Source organism: Pagrus major, chromosome 15 (genome assembly GCF_040436345.1).
Source record: "Pagrus major chromosome 15, Pma_NU_1.0".
Taxonomy (NCBI): Eukaryota; Metazoa; Chordata; class Actinopteri; order Spariformes; family Sparidae; genus Pagrus; species Pagrus major.
The window spans coordinates 8603499-8624569 of NC_133229.1; the positions used below are offsets into that span (position 1 = coordinate 8603499).

Consider the following 21071-nt stretch of genomic DNA (forward strand, 5'->3'; position numbering starts at 1 on the left):
TTATAAAATTGCACAGACAATTGAGATGATTGTTGGAAATGCAGTTCAGCTTTAGCAATAAACAATACTCTCATTTGCACCATCTTTTGGTAGAAAATCATTTTCACAGCCGCCATAAAAATCATTCAGATCACCAAGCAGTAGTTTGAAATTAGGTTACGCTGAAAGGATGGAGTATAAAACAAGAACGGCTTATTTTCCTTTCTAAAAGCAAAAAGTCTAATGGATTTCTTTTTACTTTTTTTTTGTAAGTGACTTGGCAGTTTTCGTTTCAGGGGCAGAATAATGCTGGTGCCAACTGAGTGCTTTTACTCTGTCGAAGAGAAAACATACAAATAATTGACCTCAGTTGTGCTGAGCAGTAGCACTGATCATTCACCTCGCATTTGTGGTGCATATTATGAAAATAAAGATTTTTGAGATACAGCTAAGTTTGGCAGTGCAATTACAGTTGGCAGCCTGTGGTTTGATTTCTTTCTGAAGGCTGGTGACATTTTTCTGATAAATCATTTTCTTCATTTAGATACAGGAATCAGGCTTTAAGGAAGGAAACTCTGGTTATTCTTGAGTTTTGTCTTTGATGAAAAGCACTCTGAGAGGTGAAATGTCACATTGAATACTGTGCTGGTAATGTACATTTGTCCATTGGTATAGAAGATTATATGTGTAAAAACATACAGTACAGTGATGTTTTTATAACAGTTGTCTCTGGCCACCTAGAGCTGCAACGATTAATCGATTAGTTGTCAACTATTAAATTAATCTCCAACTATTTTCATAATTGATTAATCAGTTTGAGTCATTCTTTAAGAGAAAAAAAAGCAAAATTCTCTGATTCCAGCTTTTTAAATATGAATATTCTCTGGTTTCTTCTTCCCCTGGTTTCTGATGACAGGAAACTGAAGAACTTTGGGTTGTGAACAGAAGGAGAAACTTGAGGATGTCATCTTGGACTTGATCAACATTTTTCACCATTTTCTGACATTTTAGAGACTAAACAACTAACCAATTAATTAAGAATATAAATCAACAGATTAATCGACAGTGAAAATAATCCTTAGTTGCAGCACTATTTCCACCAATGTGTTGCACCTCTAACTGGTCTTCACAGTGCAGGTTCCAGCCAGTCCTGCACATTTTAGTCAGATCCAATGCAGAAGCTCAGCTCTAGACTGAATCATGAATTTATCCTAAAAATTAACGTGAGCATCTACAGTATACTGTCCAGTAAGAGTCCATATTTGGGGGAAAATGTTGCAACAATGATAGAAACCATCTGAGGGAGAGAAAATCCCCTTTGAGTTGAGCCTGACATGAGTGCATCAAAGTAATTGGTCCTGTTGAAGTAATCCAGCTCTTCATCTGAGTTGTCTGCGTTGCTGCGGCGGTAGGCAGAGGCGTACCATTTATCCGCTGTTAACGCCACCGCCGCCCCTGCTGCTGCTGCACTTGCCACCCTCACAGGGGACGACCGCCCTGCCGCCCTGAAGCGAGAGCGGGTCCCACCGTATGTGCCTGCTCCTCGGTGGTTCCCCGCCGTGGAGCTGCGGGAGGAGGACCCCCGAGAGGAGCCCCGGGATCCTCCACGACCGCCCTTGGACAGCACGGGCTCACAGAGGAAAGCAGAGAGCAGGAGGCAAGTCCAGACTGTTGCAAGCACCTGGTTCATCCCTGACATCTGTGATGAAGGAGACATGATGGAGAAGCTCATTTTAGATGCATGCTGCATCTATGGCGATATCATCCATTATTGTAAAACATGAAGAATGCTCATTGGATTATGGGTTGTAATCATTTCAGCAAATTCCAAATATGATCCTGAACAGGTGTGACATAATATGTTCTCAACAGCAGGGAAGAGCTCAGATTGTACTGAGCAACAAATGAGAGACATCCTGGTATTGTTCAGTGTTGTTGTTGAATATGGTCTTCACAAACACACATCTCTGTGTTGCAGATTGGCCCTCTCCATTAAAGTAGGTCAGTTTAAAAATAAATATGCTCCACAGAGAAAGCAGCCGTCGGCTTTAGGCTTTAATGTACGTGAAATAACATCCAGTCTATAGATGATTTATTATGAAAAAAAAGGCAAAAGATGGCACATTTGTTGATGATAGGCCACCATTTGAAATGGATTACAGAGATCTAGCAGGTAACCCGACCATTAGGTAGAAATGTAAAAGATGTTTTCCATATTTATCGGTCGATATGTGATCATACATGAATGCATGTACAATGTAGATACATGCGTGATGTTCATCTCACTGTATTCTCATAAATTAGCCTGTAAGCTGTTGTGTTGTAGCCTGAAGGAATCACACATTTACACAGAAATGCACTGTATGTATATACAACCAGGCCCGCGTTAACCAGTATATCCTAATGGCGGATGCTTACCTTGTTCCCGTGTTTGTATCCCCACATTTGTTTTGGCACTCGGAGGAGATAAAGGCAGTTGTCACGGAGGATGCAGGCTCGTTCACGCAGATGACAGCGAGAACGCGCAGCGCGCTCACACAGGAGCGTCAGGAGAGTCAAACTGGGGTGAGTCTTCAACAGCTTCTTATTATCTTATTTAGAAAAAAGGGTCTTTAATATTAATATTTTTTAAAAATATAAATCTGTGCGTGGAAGTAAGCAGGTTAACTTCATTTATTCAGTCATATTATATTATTATTCTGCTCATTTCAATGTATAACTTCCAAAACACAATTACACAAGACAAATAATACACTTTTACAACCACAATACCACCACTTCCATGAACAAAGAAGAAAAATGTACATAACCAAGACCATAAAATACTGTCGATACATGTGGCTCACCTGTTATTCTTTTCACAAGTCATAATATAATTCCACAATACATGCTCACACAGCATGACCAATAACAGTCATCTACACATCAATGTTGGGCAACTCATGTCCCATTGTTTTTTCTTTTTCAATTCTCTTAAAATTGAATGATATTTGAGCAGCCTGAATAATAAATAAACAGTAAAATAAATGACATGCTATATAAGTCAGCCTCTACTTTTATAAAGCAGATTTGATTTAATTGTATTTAAAAGTGAGAAATTTAGGAAGGTAGCGTAATTACACGCTGCAGACACCAGGTGGCGGTAACGCGAGCTCTTGCTGGTGCTACCTCCTGGAAAAACACCAACGAAGAAGACGACGCAAGAGGAAAGAGCAGCTAGCGATCTTGGAGCAACTTCTTTGACAACAGTCCTCCTCCTCCGTCGTCACTGTCATGGCTTTCCTCTGCAGAAGTGCAGCTTCTCTCCTGAAGCCCTCCAGAGCAGCTCCGGCCGTCCTGTCTGCTGCTCGTCTCTACAGCTCAGGTGTGTGTTTAAAACCTGTCCGGGTCAGTTTAATGGAGATATATGAACAACTGGCCTGCCACAATGTCAAGAGACATGCGTCACTCAATGTGCGACGCAGGTGAAGCAGGCACACTGTAGCTAACTTATTCTGCTCTGACATTTATCTGTGTTTAGTGTTATTTACACCACTAAACGTTTGAGTGCTGAACTTTAATGGAGGATAAATCTGGAATATGTTGTTAACATGAGGACCAGTCCTGTGTAAAGGGAAATTCCACCATAAAAAGGAATTTACAGGTGTTATTGTCTATAACTTTAAACAGCTCAGCTGTTATTTGGGAATGTAAACGTGTCTGATATGATACTATTCATTTATGGACTGCAGACTCAGTCCCAAGATATTACAAGACATACAACATAACAATGGAAAAAAAGACTGCTCAAATCAAAACATCTGAGGACAGCAACAAGATCGACAATTGGTGGCTGAAGGAAAATTTCATTAAAAATATCAGTATAAATAAAAGATTGTTTAATGTTGTGAGACTGCAGTGATATTTTCAGCCTAGATACAAATCCCAGAACACCTCCATAGATGTGGCACTGGCAGGGTAGCTGTGACATCTCTCAAGGGCTCCAAAGCAGTGATCTACAGCTTGATGACCTTCCCTCATACTCTCTATGAAACACAGAGTATTCGTGTGCACGGATGATCAAAAATTCAAATGGTTGTTTAATTTTGATGTTTAAACGTGATATCTTTATCTTAATCACCTGTTAAAGTGGTTATGATTGACCATGTCATCATTGTTCACTCTGATTTCTCCAATGTTATTATTGCTAACTACTTTAAAAATCAATTAATTGGTTTGATTAAAAAAGATTTAATCAATCGTTTTCAGGAAACTAGTTCAAAATTCTTTGATTCCAGCTTCTTAAATGTGAACATTTTCTGGTGTTTTTACTCCTGCAGGATATGTAACTGTTAGGGTTGTGGACAAAACAACAAATTTGAGGACGTCATGTTGGTCTTGGGGAAACACTCAGACATTTTTCACCATCTTGTGACATTTTGTAGACCAAAAAACTAATTGATTAATAAAGAAAATAATCAACAAATTAATCAAAGATGAACATAATTGTTAATTGCAGCCACAGTACAGTACAAGTATTAGCTGTGATGTTGTTATGGACACAAATGTCTGAAGGAGGTCAAGTTATTGAGATTTTATTGTTTGAAAATATAGACAATTTGTTCTGTATCTGACTTATATTTATTTATGGTGTCTTGTAAGCCCATGCTGGCCACAATAATTAAAACTTAATTCCTTCATTTGTTCATTAATATAAAACTCAATATAAAAAGCTATTGGTAATAGATTTGGTTACTCAATGTCAATTAAGCTCCAAAAAGTGTCACTCCAAACAAACCATCAAGTTCAGTCTTGATGGTCTGATTTCCAGTTTAGAGAGATGGATGATTAAACAGTCCAAAATAATTGAAATAGCCTGGAGAGAAAATTCTGTTTTCAGGTGGATTTTCTCTTAAAGACCCAAGTTACAAAAAAGCTGTATGAAAGCACCAACCACGAGTCTTGTTTCTTGTGCCACCTTGACACAAGGCCATTACAGGTGTCAAAGCCCTGCGTCAAGGTGGATCCTTCATCTTTCCTTGAATGATTAACCAGGACTTTACCTTTCTTTGTGATATCACGGCTAAACTCTGCTTACTTTAGTGACACTTAACCTGGTTTCAGACTGTGCTGCTCCCGGTTAATGAGTCCACAGAGCAGTGAGAAACTGTGCACAGGGTATATGCCCTGAAAAAAAGCCTAATAAGTACATGCCATATCCTCCTTGCTGGTTTACCATCATATTTTCATACGTTGGCCAGCACAACAGTGAAACAGGTATTACATTGCATTATTTGTGATTTTAAAAAGGTCTGAAAAGTCTCAAATCATTGAACCTTACAGAAACCCTTGAGTGCACAAAAATCTAATCTGACTATCTGTGTTGGTTCTCTCTGCCTGCAGGTGGTCAGTATGAGTATATTTTGGTGGAAAAGCGAGGTGAGAAGAGTAATGTGGGTTTCATCCAGCTGAACCGACCCAAGGCTCTTAACGCTCTGTGTGATGGGCTGATGAAGGAGGTGGGACAGGCCCTGGATGCCTTCGAAGTCGACAGCGACGTCGGAGCTATCGTCATCACCGGCAGTGACAGAGCCTTTGCTGGTGAGGGAACCGAGAGTGTTTTCTTAGCTTGTTTTTTTTTTGTTGTTGTTGTATTTTTCCTCCTGTGAGGAGCAAAGAAATTACAATAAGCTGTTCACAATGCCGCTCAGTGTTGAGCTCGACTTTTGTGTTCTTCAGCGGGAGCCGACATTAAAGAGATGCAGAATCGAACCTTCCAGGAGTGTTACGGTGGGAACTTCCTGGCTCACTGGAACAGAGTGTCCACAGTGAAGAAGCCTGTGATTGCAGCTGTCAATGGATTTGCTGTGAGTGTCTCTTTTTAATTTGATTTATACGCATTATATATTTATAGTGGAGTCCAAAAGTCTGAGACCACATCAAAAATCTCTAATATCGTCACGTAAACCTGGAAATAAGAAGAAAGTTTCTGAAAGTTAATGGAAGTGTCAGAAATCAGATTGTTATTCTTGGCAAAGATGGCCTTTCTCAGCATCAAACCTTGGCTAGACTAAAGTTTTCTACGGGGGCCGTGCATGTAACCAAAATATTTGGATCAGTTGTATCCAAAGCATAGGGCAGACATGAAAATAGCTTCATACCAAAAAGAAAGGTGTGACCACATACTTTTGGCCATAGAGTGTAGCTTTTATCCCTTTTATAATTATAATATAATATATGTTCTTCTCTTTCAGCTGGGCGGAGGCTGTGAGCTGGCCATGATGTGTGACATCATCTATGCCGGAGAGAAGGCACAGTTCGGCCAACCAGAGATCCTGTTGGGGACCATTCCTGGTAAACACTAATTTCTATCCACTTTCCTTCCTGTTCAGACTTCACTTCCTTATTCTAAGGTCACCGGTTCTTGTTTTTGGAGCAGCTGTTCATAACATCTGTCTACCTGCAGGGGCGGGAGGCACCCAGAGGCTGACCCGCGCAGTTGGCAAATCCCTGGCAATGGAGCTGGTACTCACAGGAGACAAAATTAATGCTCAAGAAGCCAAGCAATCAGGTGACAGCAGGGCTGGAGAGGACATTTACTTGAGTACTGTACTTCAGTACAATTTTGAAGCGTTTGTGCTTGACTTGATCATTTCTATTTTATGCTTCTTTTTACCTGAACTGAAAATTTTCTTTTTACACCACTTCATTTATGTGAAAAGTGTAATCACTAGTTACTTTGTAGATTAAGATGTTGCGTAAAACGATATATAATAAGCTTACAAAACACTTGTTTGCCCTGTGACCTCTGGGCAAACAAGTGTTTTCATGGGGGATCAGATTTCAGATGTCTGAGGTGTAAGCCGCTCCAACAAAGAGATTTCCGCCCTGTAGACTTATCAGATTGTCTCATTTAAAGAATTTAGTCGAGGTTCAAGGAGTTTTCCATTATTTCAAAAGAACATTTCCAAAAGCAGAAGATAAGATAGAAGTCCATAAAATGAATATAAATTTGTAAAGCAAAGTCCAACCCCAGTGCAAAAGTACCGAACTGTGTAGGAAGTAGTTAAATCTTGCTCCACCTCGACAAGCTACAACAGCAAAACGCTCCTACACACAGGAACAACAATAAAAATCTAATAGTTAAATAAATAATATGTCAGTAACAGGTGACATTTTACTCTAGTATAGGTACTTTTACTTCTAGTAAATGTAGCTGACAACATTACCATATTTTTAGGGTTGAATGAAGAACTTGTACTTGTACCTGAGTACTTTCACATTTCTGTATTGGTGCTATTTTTAAGTAAAGCTTCTGAATTCTTCCTCCACCTCTGGGTAACAGCGATGCTAATCTTTTTACAGTACAGACATTTGACTAAAGATGTCATATGCACTTCTTACATTATACTGTACCAGCATACCTTATAATAAACTGTCCTCTTCGTTGACTGTATAAAATATACGCAGAGCTTTCAGGTCTGAAAAGTGAAGTCAGCGTGAAAGTGCCTCAAACTTTAAGCATTAATTTTAAAGGCCAGCAGGGGGCGACTACACGGTTTTCAAAAAGAAGTTTGATTGTATGTAAGTTTACTAGAAAATGACCCCACTTGTGACTTGATTTATCACTTCAGTAAACAGTTTCCTGATGAGTTTATGGTTTCAATCACTAGTTTCAAGTCTTCTCCAACACAGCATGACATCCATTTAGTAAATTATGCTCCCAATTACAGTAAAATAGATGATAAATGAGGGCATGTTTTAGGTCTCTCCAGCTCTACTCTCTCAAACAAATATGGTCACTTCTGACTCCAAAAACTCGAGGCTTCAAAACAACCACAAACCAAAAACTGTCGTCACTGTGCATTTACACTTGGTTCTCTAAAAATGATTATGTTGGACTCTAACATTTTGTGTTTCCCAGGTTTGGTGAGTAAAATTTGTCCTGTGGACCAGTTGGTGACTGAAGCTGTTAAATGTGGGGAGAAAATTGCTTCCAACTCCAAATTGGTCTCTGCTATGGCTAAAGAGGCTGTTAATGCAGGTGTGTAAACTAATTCTATTAAGTTGAATGTTAAAACTTAGTAAATGTAATCATTTTCAATGTTGTCTGACTTGTTCCTTCATGTGATTGCAGCTTATGAACTGACTTTGGCTGAGGGTAACCGTTTGGAAAAGCGCTTATTCCACGCTACCTTTGCCACAGTGAGTAGAGTGTGAGAGCGAGGGAGGGGGGTCGACTCTGGTGTTGACAGTCCAATCATGATGTGTGTGTCTGTGTTTTTCCCTGCAGGATGACCGTAAAGAAGGCATGACAGCATTTGTGGAGAAGAGAAAGGCCAGTTTCCAGGACAAGTAGAAAACAACAGAACAAGAGCACAGCCAAGATCACAACGTTTCCTGGTATCAGCTGGTCAATTCCTTATCTGCAATAAGTTGAATGATGCAAAAATCCTGATTGTAGTGGAACGTACAAGTGTTTAATTAGGATTTGGCCCTGAGTGAGTGCACAGGAGTGTCTTATCACAGGGAAGCCCCGCCTGATGAGACTCAAATCAAATGACGTGTGGGTGCAGGTGTGCAGGGGGTTTGTATGTGACAACATTTGATAACTGTAATAGTCAGTGTGTAATAGCAGGAATCAGTCTTGATGATTTGTACTGACTTTGCCTTTTCATTTTCATCGTCAAAATGTTTTTTCTGCATTTTGCAGGTGAATTGTTTCCGTGTACATTTTACAAATAAAGCTCCAGAGTGGTTTTCAGTGCTGCAACTGAGAAATGGGAGTATGCTGTAGATCTGCTGTATTTAATAACACACATTGAGGTTTTACTTATTACTTAAAGGGGGAAAGCTTTCTGGGGCTCATGGGATCCAGCAATAGTCATGTCCATCCTAATGTAAGCAACGATAACCACATTTTATGTCAAGTCACTGATTAAAACAAGAAAAGTAAACATTTTATTTATTCCTCCTTTTGTAAAAATGTAGCCTGTTTCATAATGAGAACCCTCTGTCCTGCAGTATTTCATCTGTAATTGTTTTGCAGCAGTGGTGGCAGCAGATAATTTTTGGTATTTGTGCCACATTTTTTTCACTGCTGGTCTTAGTTTTGGTTCTGGTGCAGTAAGTAGTTTGCAGCACTTATATTGCTCATTTTTTTTAACTGATCGTGTTTAAAGGGCTTCTTCTACGCTCTGGACCTTTTGCTTTTTGTACACAATGTCAAAACTTAAAAGGGAACTGTGGGCAGCTGGCCACAGCACCTGAGAATTATGCTGCTGAAAATTAAGCAGGAGTTGTTGCACATAAATCAAAATACCAGTGAAGAAAGGAGAAGGAAAAAGAGGAAGCTGGCAATGAAACAATTATGTAATGACCGACATTTCCAGTCAGCCAGGAGGCTAACGTTAAAGCTAAGATTAGTAGCCAAGAAGAAGGAGCCACCACCAAATGAGGTGTGAGGAAGAAGATGATGGTGATAATAGTTAAGAAGTCCAGCTAATGAATGCACAGAAGTTGCCCATTCACTGTACCATGTCAGGGGCCCAGCCATTCTGTGGACAGGCCTGCATACGCTCACAATATTAGTTGATACAGTGTGACAACAAATCATTTAAATAAGCCTGTTTGTAGTTCAATTTGCAATAAATCTGAAACAGAAGAGCTGGGTTCACTCCACCTAGCGTTAAAACAGTCACACCACAAGATGGCGCTCCTGTGCTGTTACACACAGTAACCTCAATGGGCCTGTCGCACAGACACGCAGCGGGTCGGATGCAGAGAAGCGCTTCATTTAAGTGTAATGTGACAGTTATAAAGTCATTAGACTTAAAGACATTAAAATACTGCACAGAAGTTTTTTTTTTAAGGAGAGCATATTTTCAGCAGGCTGTGGAAGTCAGTCTCACTTGTATTTTCTTTACTTGAAAATCATAAACCCAGATTTTGTCACAGCACAGAACAAATAAGCAAATAGCTTGATTTAAAGGTCTTATAGCCGATAGCTTTTTAACAAAATGTTGGTGTGAAACTGGTTATTTATGTAAGATTTAACTCAACACTGCCGGTGTGATGATTCAGAAGAAAATAATCATGTAATCTCGGCAGCAGTTACGCTGCTGCATCAAAAAAGAGGCATGAAGTCTCATTATAGACATTAAAAAAGAAGAGCCGTGCATGTTGATCTATATTATGTTAAGTGTTGTGCATCACCTATTGGCTGATATTCATCGAGGGCACATGAAACCATCATTTTGACTTCAAAGGAAACACCAGAACAAATTTGGTTAGTGTGCGCTTTCTCTGCCGCTCCAATCATCTCCAGCCACCTTTTTTTCTCTCTGATCTTCACACGGCGGCGCCCCATATCTTCACAAGGCCATGGCCTAATTGATTTTTATTTTCATTCAATATTCCCCTGGAGCTTGCTTTCTTGTCGCCCCCCTGGAACAAAACTTTTTTAAAAAAAGGAGGAGGGGGGGAGAATAAAAAAAAAAACTCGTCTCCTCACTCCGCGGGGAGGCACAAAAGTCTGCGGAGAGGGCCCGAAAAGAAGCTCCTCTTTGAGGCTATAGCGAAAGGTCAAAATAATAAATGTAGACTCAATTGAGGCTCTCCGCGCGGACAAAGGGGGCAAAACGTTACATTTTGGCAGCGCAGACCCTCATAGCGTGATAAACTCATTTAAAGAAGCCGAAATAAAGAGAGAGCAGCGTGAGTCCAGAGAGGGAGAAAGGGGCTTTCAGTCCGGCAGACAGGCCTGGCTCCTGCGAGGGCCCTTTCTCCTGCCCAGCAGCCTCCCTGTCCTCTCCAGAAACCACTCACATAGTCCCAAACTGCACTGCCTCTGTGCCGCTCAGTCATGTTGGCCACTTTATCTGTGTTTTTTTGCATCAAATTCCTTTTTAAAGAGATCAGATTTACATGCACGTGTTCTTAAAATCCTTAAAAACGTTGCATAACTTAGAGCAAAGCAAAGGGAAGCAGCGACATAAACATGGATGCTTTTCATTATGGAATTTATGAAATTATATTTATAGATGATAATAGTTTCCTACATATGTGAAAACACAGTATTTTTAGATGTATCCTGGGAGAATATAAGAGGAATAAACCAAACTACACTGCAGGTCTGGAATGCAGGAATAGTATGAACATATATGGCTAATATTTGCAGATGCAAAACATGCAATAAAGTACCAACATATTTCTCCTGTTCGTTATTAACAGCAGCTGTTTAAGGATTGTAAATTCGGTATATAGGCCCACAAGCCCGCGATGCTGAACTGTGACTCGACTTTTATAAAAGCCTTTTTATATGCAGATCTGCTTCTTGCGGTCGTGGAAAGGATTCCTCAGCATTTTTCTGCCATCCAGCTGAGAGTTTCTCTGGCTCAGATGAAACGGGCCGGGGTGGAGTGGTTTTCATCTGACAAATATTTTCATTATCTCACATTCTTGGCACCAGAGACCGTGTCGGAATAGCACATTCACCGGTGTCTGCTTTAAATTATGCCCACCCAAGGGTGTCAGAAACAACACAGGCCAAAGATTAACCGACTATGAAGTCTGCCGGACTAATGACACCACCCTATACCTTGAAATAGACTACTGTGTAGTGTTTTGCTTAGTGTGTTTGCAGAAGCGAAGTACAAAATAGCGAAATTAATTATTTAATTGAACACAAACTATACATTTTAGTCTCATTTCATGTTATGTTTGTGTTATAGCTTGATTCTCACAATGTCGGAATTTGGGCCACAATTCACGAGGAAAATTTAAAAAACGTGATAAAAAACCTGATTATATGATGATAGCAATAGGACTTTATTTTAGAATATTGAATGTTTTTTAAAGGGCCCCTCTAACCAATCAGATTGGCGTCTTCTATCACATGACGCGTTTCCTCGCCTCTGCAAAGAGGATGAAGTTCAATAACAAGATAGTTTCTTGACTACAAAAACGTCCTTCCGGCAGACCGAAACATGAAACAGAAGTCTGAAATATGGCTTAGTGACCAACCGGAGACAAAACTGTAACACACACGAAACTAGCTTCTCGCTAAAGGGCGTCTGTTTTTCTCTAAAAGGGATTTGTTTTTTTATCGGCTAGCATGTCTGGCGGTTCTAAACGAAGACGGAAGTACGCTGGTGTGACTGCTCTCGCTTCGCTTCCGCACTCTCCAGTTCTGTGTTCTCTCTGGCTGCTAGTATGGTCGTACTGAAAGGGATCCCCTCTGTTTTATCACCTGAGCTGCTCTATGCTCTCGCTAAAATGGGCCATGGGGATGAAATAGGTATGATGTTTAATTACATACACTAAGTCGCCTGTCTAATAGGCTGTGCTAGCCTGTAACGTTTGTAAGCGAACCCAAGTTAAAGTAAACACCAGTGTAAAGAGTGACAGAGCAGGTTTCACAGGATCATTGACCTGTAGCTGTAAGGGCACATTCAGTCATTCACTCTTTTTCTTTCCTTTTTCAGTTCTTGCTGATGCAAATTTTCCAACATCTTCCATCTGTGCTTGTGGGCCAAAAGAGATCAGAGCTGATGGTATGTAAATCCATTAATCCGTCAATAAAAATGTTGGATGAGTGTGTTTATAGTTAATTGTTTCAGCTCTCTGTAATCTTTATGCAGGTTTGGGAATCCCAAAGCTTTTGGAAGCCATTTTGAAGCTGTTGCCCCTGGATACCTATGTTCCCCATGCGGTACTGGGCCCATAAATCTGAAGCTTAAACCACTGAGTGATGTCTTGTCAGTGGCATTCATGAGCACGTTTTTCTTTTAAAATGTATTTTGTTTAATCTGTAATATGTGTCCACAGGCTGCAGTCATGGATCTGGTAGACAGTGACAAACAGAGGGGTCTAGCCGTCCCTGTGTGGGTCACTTACAGGGGTCTCCTAATTGAGACTGGTGCTCCGGTAAAACAGCCTGTCCACACAATGATTGAATAATTCAGTTAGTAACACTGTTCCTTTGAGTTCTGACTCTTTGTGTGTTGATTTCTGTTTCCACAGACTTCTATTGAGACAGTGGAAAGGTTTGCTTTCTATGAACGAGCCAAGAAAGCTTTTGCTGTTGTGGCAACAGGGTGTGTATTCTCTCTGCCTTGATTTGAATATTACAGCTGAATGTTTCATTCTGTGTCAGCAATATGTTTATAAAAGCACGTGCTACTTTTAAAAGACATACATCCTCTACAAGATAAACCTTTGTTAAGATTTAATTTGCTACTTGTCTTTTCCTTTTCTTTTTAGAAATTAGCAAACCTTAAAGACATTAAATGGGCACCTTAATCTGTGTGATTCACTAGAATGATAATCAGATTGAATTTCTCTCACTCTCTTATAATTTCTGAACAAATATGAGATGTGGGAGGTGATTCAGAGGTCTGGAGCGGGCTGAATTTCAATGAATAATGAACAGTTTGTTAATGCTCTAAAATCATCACAAAAGTCTCATTATTTCAAACGTCTCTTTAAAAATGAAGCTGACACATTTAATTATTTTCCTCTGCAGGGAGACAGCTCTGTATGGTAATCTGATACTGAAGAAGGGGGTAATTCCTGCTGAGCTGCTGCAGTGATACACACGCACACACACTTGACAATGATCTAATGTTGATTTCAGTCACAACTGTAATTCTTTACAGGGAATAGTAAATATTTTTTGCATAAAATGAAGTTTTGTTCAGGTTTCAAAGCGTACTTTATTCTTGTTTATGTGTAATCAATACTGTACAATTATCTGATTAATGTTCTGTTTAGAAATGCATTTTGTATTTTTGTAACTAATATCTGCATTGCACAGACTGTTCAATAAATAAAACACATGAAGTCTTTGATTAGTGTTAAAGTATCTTTATCAGCTGCTGTAAATACACACAGTATGAGCAACACAGTGTTCATTCGACACATTTATTTACCTGTCGCAGCAACAGTGTATCAGCTATGTCTGATTTGAAAAGTTAAGGATCAACACAGGTGGAGTTATTAAATGATCACTGGTGGTAGAGATCATCCAGATCTTCCTCTGGTTCGCTGTGCTTCCTCTGAAATGGCACATCAACAGGAGCGGCGGCCTCAGCTTCACCTTGGTAAGGGACGGGCTGGAGGACATCTTTGTGGTACAGGTCATCAAAGTCCTCCTCTGGTTGAAGGTGAACTCTGACACTTGCACCCCTGACCTCACGTTTCAGCACCTTTGTCTGCACAGGCAATAACTGCTCGTCCTTATGATACAGCTCGTCTTCATCCTTCTCTGGTTCAGAGTACCCAACTTGGACCTCTGCACCAGCTTCGCGTTCAGCCATCATTGGGGCCAGATATACCAACAGCTCTTCTCTCTCTTTGTGGTAGACATCATCCCAGTCCTGCTCAGGTTCTGGTGGGTCCACCTCACTGAAAACAGGGTGGTCGATGTCATCTCTATCCTCCTCAGGGGCTCGATTGTCCTCAATGTTGGCTTTTTCCTGCGAGGGCTCTGCCTGAACAGCCACAGCAGGAAGGGCGCCCTGGTTTTGGACATCGATCATTGAAGGGTGGTACAGCTCATCCAAATCCTCTTCGGCTGTCTGGTACGGTTTGTCCTGTCCACCTCCTGTCATACTCTTCCAAATCCTCATGCGAGGGTAGTTGTTAAAGTCAGTCTTATCCATGTCCTCTGGAGGCTCCACTTCCATTCCCCAGGACATCTTTCCTTTGTCGTCTATGGACCTGAAACAAAAATCATGTAACCTCAGTCTGCATTTCCTCAATCCAAAGGAAGATTATTCACTAGCTTAGTAGTTAAAGGAAATAACAACTTACATAACAGCAATCTGGTATGCTTCATCCTCAAGTTTATTCTGAGAAAAGAGTACAATTGTTACATGACTGCTGACCAAATACAAGTTACTGACAGTACAAACATATACAGCCAGGAGCAATATATACATACATACTGTACATAATATATACAATATATACATACCAAGGGTTTATATGGCTTTGCTGTGACGCCAAATATCAGAGCAGCACAGACGATTAGAGAAAACCTACAAGAAAAGAGAGTCTGGGTTAATGTCAAGATTTCATGGCAGACATTACACAACAAATCTTTATCCGGTCGAAGAGGAAAAAAATGTTTTAACAGTTAAACATTAAAACCAGGTTAACAATCACTAAAATCTGGGCGACAAGACTGCAGTTTTCTTACCTGAACATGGTGTTTGCCTTCAGCTCAACGTTTTGGATCTGAACTGCAAGAAATCTGTCACTTCAGTCCACCTGCAGTGGAAATAAAAGGCCAAAGTTCCACCAATAAAACAGTCATATTTTTTGACCTTTGTATCTTTTGAATACAGGAACGTCAGCTGTGAGTTATCCATCTGTGTATCTAGTCTGTGTTTAACAAAGTGGCTCTGAGTTTGAAAAATGTAAACTGCCTTTAGCGACATTTTGTCCATATTGAGTCTCTGCTCAAAGCTGACCACAGTTAATCTCTTCATCCTGTCATCAAGTCTACTAAGTGTTAATGTGCTGTGTGCATGTACAGTGTATATGGTCTTATTACGATTAATGTCACTTGTTTTTGTTAACCTTTGTTGTTCTACTTATGTCTGATTTTTTGAATGCGTTAAGTATTATAACTTGAGTTTTGTGATTAATCTTCCATATCAGCACTCAGCGATTTCAAGGTTATACAACTCTATGACCTTAAAGCTGAGGTTGAGATATTTAATCTTTATAACGCAGTAATCGTTTCTCTAATCTCCTTCAGGGGGTTGTCCCTGCTACCTGGGTTCAATGTGACTACAGTGCATTATAAATAAAGTTTAATTACAATATTACATGTATAATAAATACACATTGCTGAGTCAGTCTGTTGAGACTGAAATGCAGCAATTAATTATACAGCTTGCCTCTCAGCACTTTGCTTTGACTGAGTGAAGTCACTCCAAGTGTGGTGACATTTTACTTAAAGTCCCCGTTCTTAGTATTTATAAGCACTGTACAAACATTTAATAAATGGTTTATAACAAACAGACATTTTTAATCAAGACATACTGTATTTTATGTTATTCCATCTGTGTTTTACTTTAATGACCATTCAGTATCTGTATCTATCTGCTTGACTTGTTGACAATTACATTAATAAATATTTATATCTGCTTACAACCAGATTATCATTTGTTATAAATCATATATAAAATGTTTATTCACTGATTGTACACGCTAAACACTTTGACCAAAAATAAAGTGTAACCCAATTTTTAAAATTATTTTATTTAATGTTCTTCTTTGTATTATGGATGGATATTATTATGATGGCTTCGCATTAATTCTGGTGCCGTAGGCTTACTGATGAATTGTATTAACATTGATCCCTGACCTTTCAATGAACAACATTTTGATTTGTTCAATAATAATACTAGCAATAAAGTGATAACCTTTTTGACATCCTGTTTTCTCTTATTGCAGAAGTCCAGAGCTGACTATTGGTCCTGCTTTGTGCGAGTCATTTTTTGTAAACAGCACAACAGCATCGTACAACTTCTGCTTTATTGTTTAAATGCAGTGATTTGGGATTTACAGCTGGTCAATTAATTATTCATAAGAAGGGACTGTGTGCATAAAATGTGTATTATTTAGAGTTGTTTTAAGAGTCAAGTCTTCTAAACGTATGATATTACCATGAAGCAATAATACTCACCATGCTGGGCGGAGTTTTCCCGGAACCTTTTCAGACACAGACTCCTTCTTCATACAGCTTTAATCATTTAAAACAACTAATTACCCCTTACATACACACCCACCGTGCCGGGGACAGATTGGAGGCAGATGATCGGTCTGTGATCTTAACGGCAGGCACAGCACTTACTGAAGCAACTGTTGAATGTGTCAGCTCTAATTTACATCCATGCAAAGATCCTTGTCAGACTGCAGAACTCGCTGTTTCTGAATTAAACAGCCGCACATTTAAAGTATGGAATAAGTTGTTTAAATTAAAACTCACTTTATGAATAGATGTTTCTGATATGTGGCCAAGTAAGAAAACTTTTAACTCTGAGGCTAAACATCTGTAAGTTGCAATACACCATAATCCAATTTAAAGTAATCTAACACACATACACCGTTAAAGAATGTGACTTTATTTCAGCTCAGTGTTTCTGCGTCTCGCAGTCCCTCCATCAAGCTGCCGTGAGACACCTCGTGCACTGTCCATACAACAGTAGGAGGGTCATTAAGTTAACATATGGGCTAACAATGTCTCATGACAACAGGATTCAGCCCACATACACACACATATACACAGTGTACAGTAGAACAGGAGCAGACAGACACACACTTCCTGCTCCGTTCAAGGGATGGCTCCACTGCGTCTGCTGGTTATCTGCCCTCTCTATCAGATCCATATGTACAAGTCCAATGTTACCCCTCGACCAGCCCCATTCCCAGGTCACTGAGTCGTCTGCTGTCTCCTACCCAAAAAGGCTCTCCTTAAGCAAGCAAAGGCCAGACACCTTTGATATAGTTAATAATTTTTATAGAAATATTGACAAGAAAACGACTAAAACAACGTTTAATTCTGCTTTCACTACTCTATTCACCAAAAGCCCAGAGACTTTGAGACAAGGGAATGGGACATGCAGAAATGCTAACTTATTTTGGTGTTTTATGCTGAGCTAAGTTAACTGGCTGCTGGCTATAGCTTCATATTCACTGTACAGAACTGACAGTGGTACCAATCTTCTCATCCAACTCTCAGCAAGAAAGCAAATAAGCATATTTGTCTTCATGAACATAGTCATAAAATCTGCCAGACTCATACTGGTGACAAACATTCACTGGCTGTTAAACTGACATTGAGGCCGGGAGATGTGAGCTATTATGGAAATGCTCTGCCGGTCTCCCAGAAACCACAACCCTGGCAGAAGACATCCCGCTGCTCGGAGCCTTGAAAGTGAGGTTTGATGGATAAAGTGTGCTGAAGCTTCTACCAATCCACCCCCCAGTGTCCCGCACACATAAGTGAAACAGCTTTCATGTGTAGCCCAGAGGCCCAGCAGCTACCAGCACAGATTAACCACACGACTCTGCTCCCTGAACTTCTGATGGTCCCACGGCTGGACAGGAAAACACGCTCCTGTGTGGTTTCAGCAGCCTCTGGTTTGGCAGAGCGCTGCGGCTCGGCAAATGAGTTGCCCTCCATCATCTCATTCACTCCTCTACAGTGATGAAGTGTTAGAAAGTTTAAAAGCAGTGGTACCCAAAAGGTAGCTTTTCAGAACAACACTGGCAGGTCTATATGACACAGGAGCACTTTAAATGAATACCAATGTGCAAACTTTAGGAAAAGCTCATGAAAACATCAAAGTCAGAAGAACGACTTCCCAACATGGGGGAGGACTGTGCTGTCCGAATTATCGGAAAAACGTTTTTCTGACTGGGAAAATTCACGTGAATCAACAACTTGGAAAGTCAGAGAGCATTTTGGCTCACAAGTTGCCGAGTTGTCGTCATATGACGCTGAAACATGGCTGAAGAAAAGTAAACTATATTGATTGTAAGACCTTATACCAAATACATGTATTGTCTTGTCATTGTATTGTTTCCTTTGCGCTTCCTTGTCACTCAAATACTGGAGACAGCTGTCAACGGGTTTAAACACTTTTAAACATGTGTTGCTCCCACATTCCAACATGACGCACATGAACCAAAGTCGGAAGACTGACTTCCCAACTTTGAAAACAAGACCAGGAGTATGTGGATCAAATGCATTCAGAGGCATTTTGAAATATGCCTAATTTTTAATATAGTAAACTTTATAACAGAAACGTGTTTTTGCCCATAACCTTAAATACTAATAAGTTGCTTTTGTTTCAAGCAGAGCTGTTTCCCAGTATTTCTCATCGTTATGCTAAGCTAAGATAAACAGATATGGGGGGTGCTATTGATCATCTGATCAACCTCTCTACAAGAAAATAAGTAGGTGTGTCACACAAAATGTCTTTTGTAATATTTATCGGCCACTTAGAACTCCATTTGTCTCCAGGCTCAAGGAAAAGCAATGATTATACAGTAAAAACATAACCTTCAATTCAATTTTATAGCAACACAAGCGTGTATTGCTTTGATATGATCATAGATTAAAAAGCCACACAGACAGTCACTTATATGTGACTGTACCTCACTGAGATGATATATGGCGCACTTCAAGTTTGCATTTAACTGTCTTTATTGGTGGAGAAGTTTATGTAGCGTAATTATCAAGCCTAGAAGCAAAACAAGCACAAGAGATGGTGGAATATTTCCTAATGAGCCTCTAACACACCCTCAGCTTCTCTTGTCTCACATTGGCTGCAGGCGATGTGGAGGTAATATACTGTATACTGTATATGTGGTGTGCCCTGACACCTCTAGAGGCCATCACAGATTCGGTTTGCCAAATATGTTTCCTGGCTCCTGCTATTGGTTAGGTGTGAGTGCTGGTGTGTTGTGTGTGAACGCGCACGCATCATGTGAACGACAGGCAGCCTTTTAGAAAATGTAAGGGCAACAATAAAGACCAGAACGAATGTGAGTTGTCAGCAAGTAACGATTGCTGCCAATAAAGTGTGAAACACACACACACAGTCACACGATGTTGTTGCACAAAATGCACAGAGCGGGCCAAGAATAAATCGCCTGTCTGTAACTATTTAAATGCGGCATTAAGTCGTGATTTATGCCTGTAAATCTGGGATGGTAAACATGCTCCAAATGTTGCAGCTTGCAGTAATTTATGGGGGAAACCACCAAAATGAATATTGGACTAAATTCCCATTTTGAAATAAATGATCTTGGCTTAGTTTTGCTTAATGTTTCTGTAACACAGTTGTTGTATGAGCATGAATGCATGTGTGCACGGTTTACAGTACCACTTACTTACACACATGCACGATGTGTATTCAGATACAGTAGATTAATATGTCATTGCCACTGATGACAGCACTCTCTTCAAATTGTAACTCTAAGTGCTGGATCTGATGTCCTGGCTCTACCCCAAAACCAATAACTGCTTATTACTGCTAAGACTGAGGAATGCAGCCGTCATGTTTCGACTTGACTCAAAGTGCCATCTTCATCAAGGCTTCTCTACTGGCAGAGAAACAAATAGAAAACAGAATATTTAACGGGCGACAATCAGCTGGAGACATCTGACTCCACGCTAAACCTCAACGCAAACTGTATCACTGTTTGAAACGTGATAATGAACATATTGCACGCCTCGTATGAAAACAGAGAAGTCACCCCTCCGCACTAAAACAATCATCAGCACAAAAACCTCATCATCACCGTCATTACTATCAGTAAATCCCATAAAGGTCGTCCCGGAGCGCAGGGCTGTATTTGAGGCTAACCACCCCTCTGTCTTTACTCGCAGTCTTCCGTCATATCCCCCACACTCACAACATTTAGGAAAGCTGGGGTTTTCTAAATAACTAAAATTAACTCAATGATCTACAATTAACTTAATTGATGCCTCACCAACACCCATTAAACACACATTAGACATCTCACGGTGGAGTTTAACCGCACGAATTACAGGGCTGGGGGAAGGACCTCCATGGAAGAGCGGAGGCGAACATGAAATGTTGTGACGACGGTCTGGTGAACGGGGGAGCCGTCAGACTTATGAAGCGGCCGCAGAGAGAATAAGTGAGCCATCTGCTCAACAGTTGCGTACAGACACTGCCTTTAACATGTTTCAGTTTAATAAAATGTCTCCTCAATGAACAGGCGGGATTTTAGGAGGGCAAAATGAGTGGGGGTGATGAGCCAGTCAGTCTGGGGCCCAGAGCCACCTGGCTCCACAGGTAATGTCTGAGACAGTATTTCCAGCAACAATAGCTCTGATGACAGCTGAGGCGGGTGAGGGGAGGTGGACCGGGAGCTGCGACAGACAGAAAGAGGAACTTTCCCCTCTGTCTGTTATGTAACTGACGACAGAAAACTGGGAAGCTCTTTGTCTGTCGGAGAGGAGACTCACAGGAATATGGCTGACCTTTTTGTCCAGAAGAGCTGATCCCTGTATCTGTGTGAAAGATGGCCATTAGCGCCGCTAGCTGCTTTGAGCTGACATA

The 21071-nt window shown here is 40.4% G+C and overlaps 3 protein-coding genes across 3 annotated transcripts; 2 read left to right on the top strand and 1 right to left on the bottom strand.

Annotated features, from left to right (window-relative positions):
- Positions 1 to 1210: 1210 nt before the first annotated feature.
- On the bottom strand, positions 1211 to 1711 carry sprn (shadow of prion protein). Its single transcript, XM_073482395.1, has one exon. The coding sequence runs from the start codon at positions 1709 to 1711 to the stop codon at positions 1211 to 1213; it is 501 nt and encodes a 166-aa protein (XP_073338496.1).
- Positions 1712 to 3190: 1479 nt separating this feature from the next.
- echs1 (enoyl CoA hydratase, short chain, 1, mitochondrial) lies at positions 3191 to 8744 on the top strand. Its single transcript, XM_073482424.1, has 8 exons — positions 3191 to 3343; positions 5362 to 5559; positions 5698 to 5825; positions 6213 to 6312; positions 6425 to 6529; positions 7883 to 8002; positions 8096 to 8163; positions 8252 to 8744. Exons 1-8 carry the CDS (start codon positions 3253 to 3255, stop codon positions 8315 to 8317), a joined length of 876 nt encoding a protein of 291 aa, XP_073338525.1. The 5' UTR covers positions 3191 to 3252; the 3' UTR covers positions 8318 to 8744.
- Positions 8745 to 12149: 3405 nt separating this feature from the next.
- On the top strand, positions 12150 to 13808 carry fuom (fucose mutarotase). Its single transcript, XM_073481909.1, has 6 exons — positions 12150 to 12256; positions 12444 to 12512; positions 12600 to 12670; positions 12787 to 12885; positions 12982 to 13055; positions 13484 to 13808. Exons 1-6 carry the CDS (start codon positions 12172 to 12174, stop codon positions 13548 to 13550), a joined length of 465 nt encoding a protein of 154 aa, XP_073338010.1. The 5' UTR covers positions 12150 to 12171; the 3' UTR covers positions 13551 to 13808.
- The last annotated feature ends 7263 nt before the right edge of the window (positions 13809 to 21071 follow it).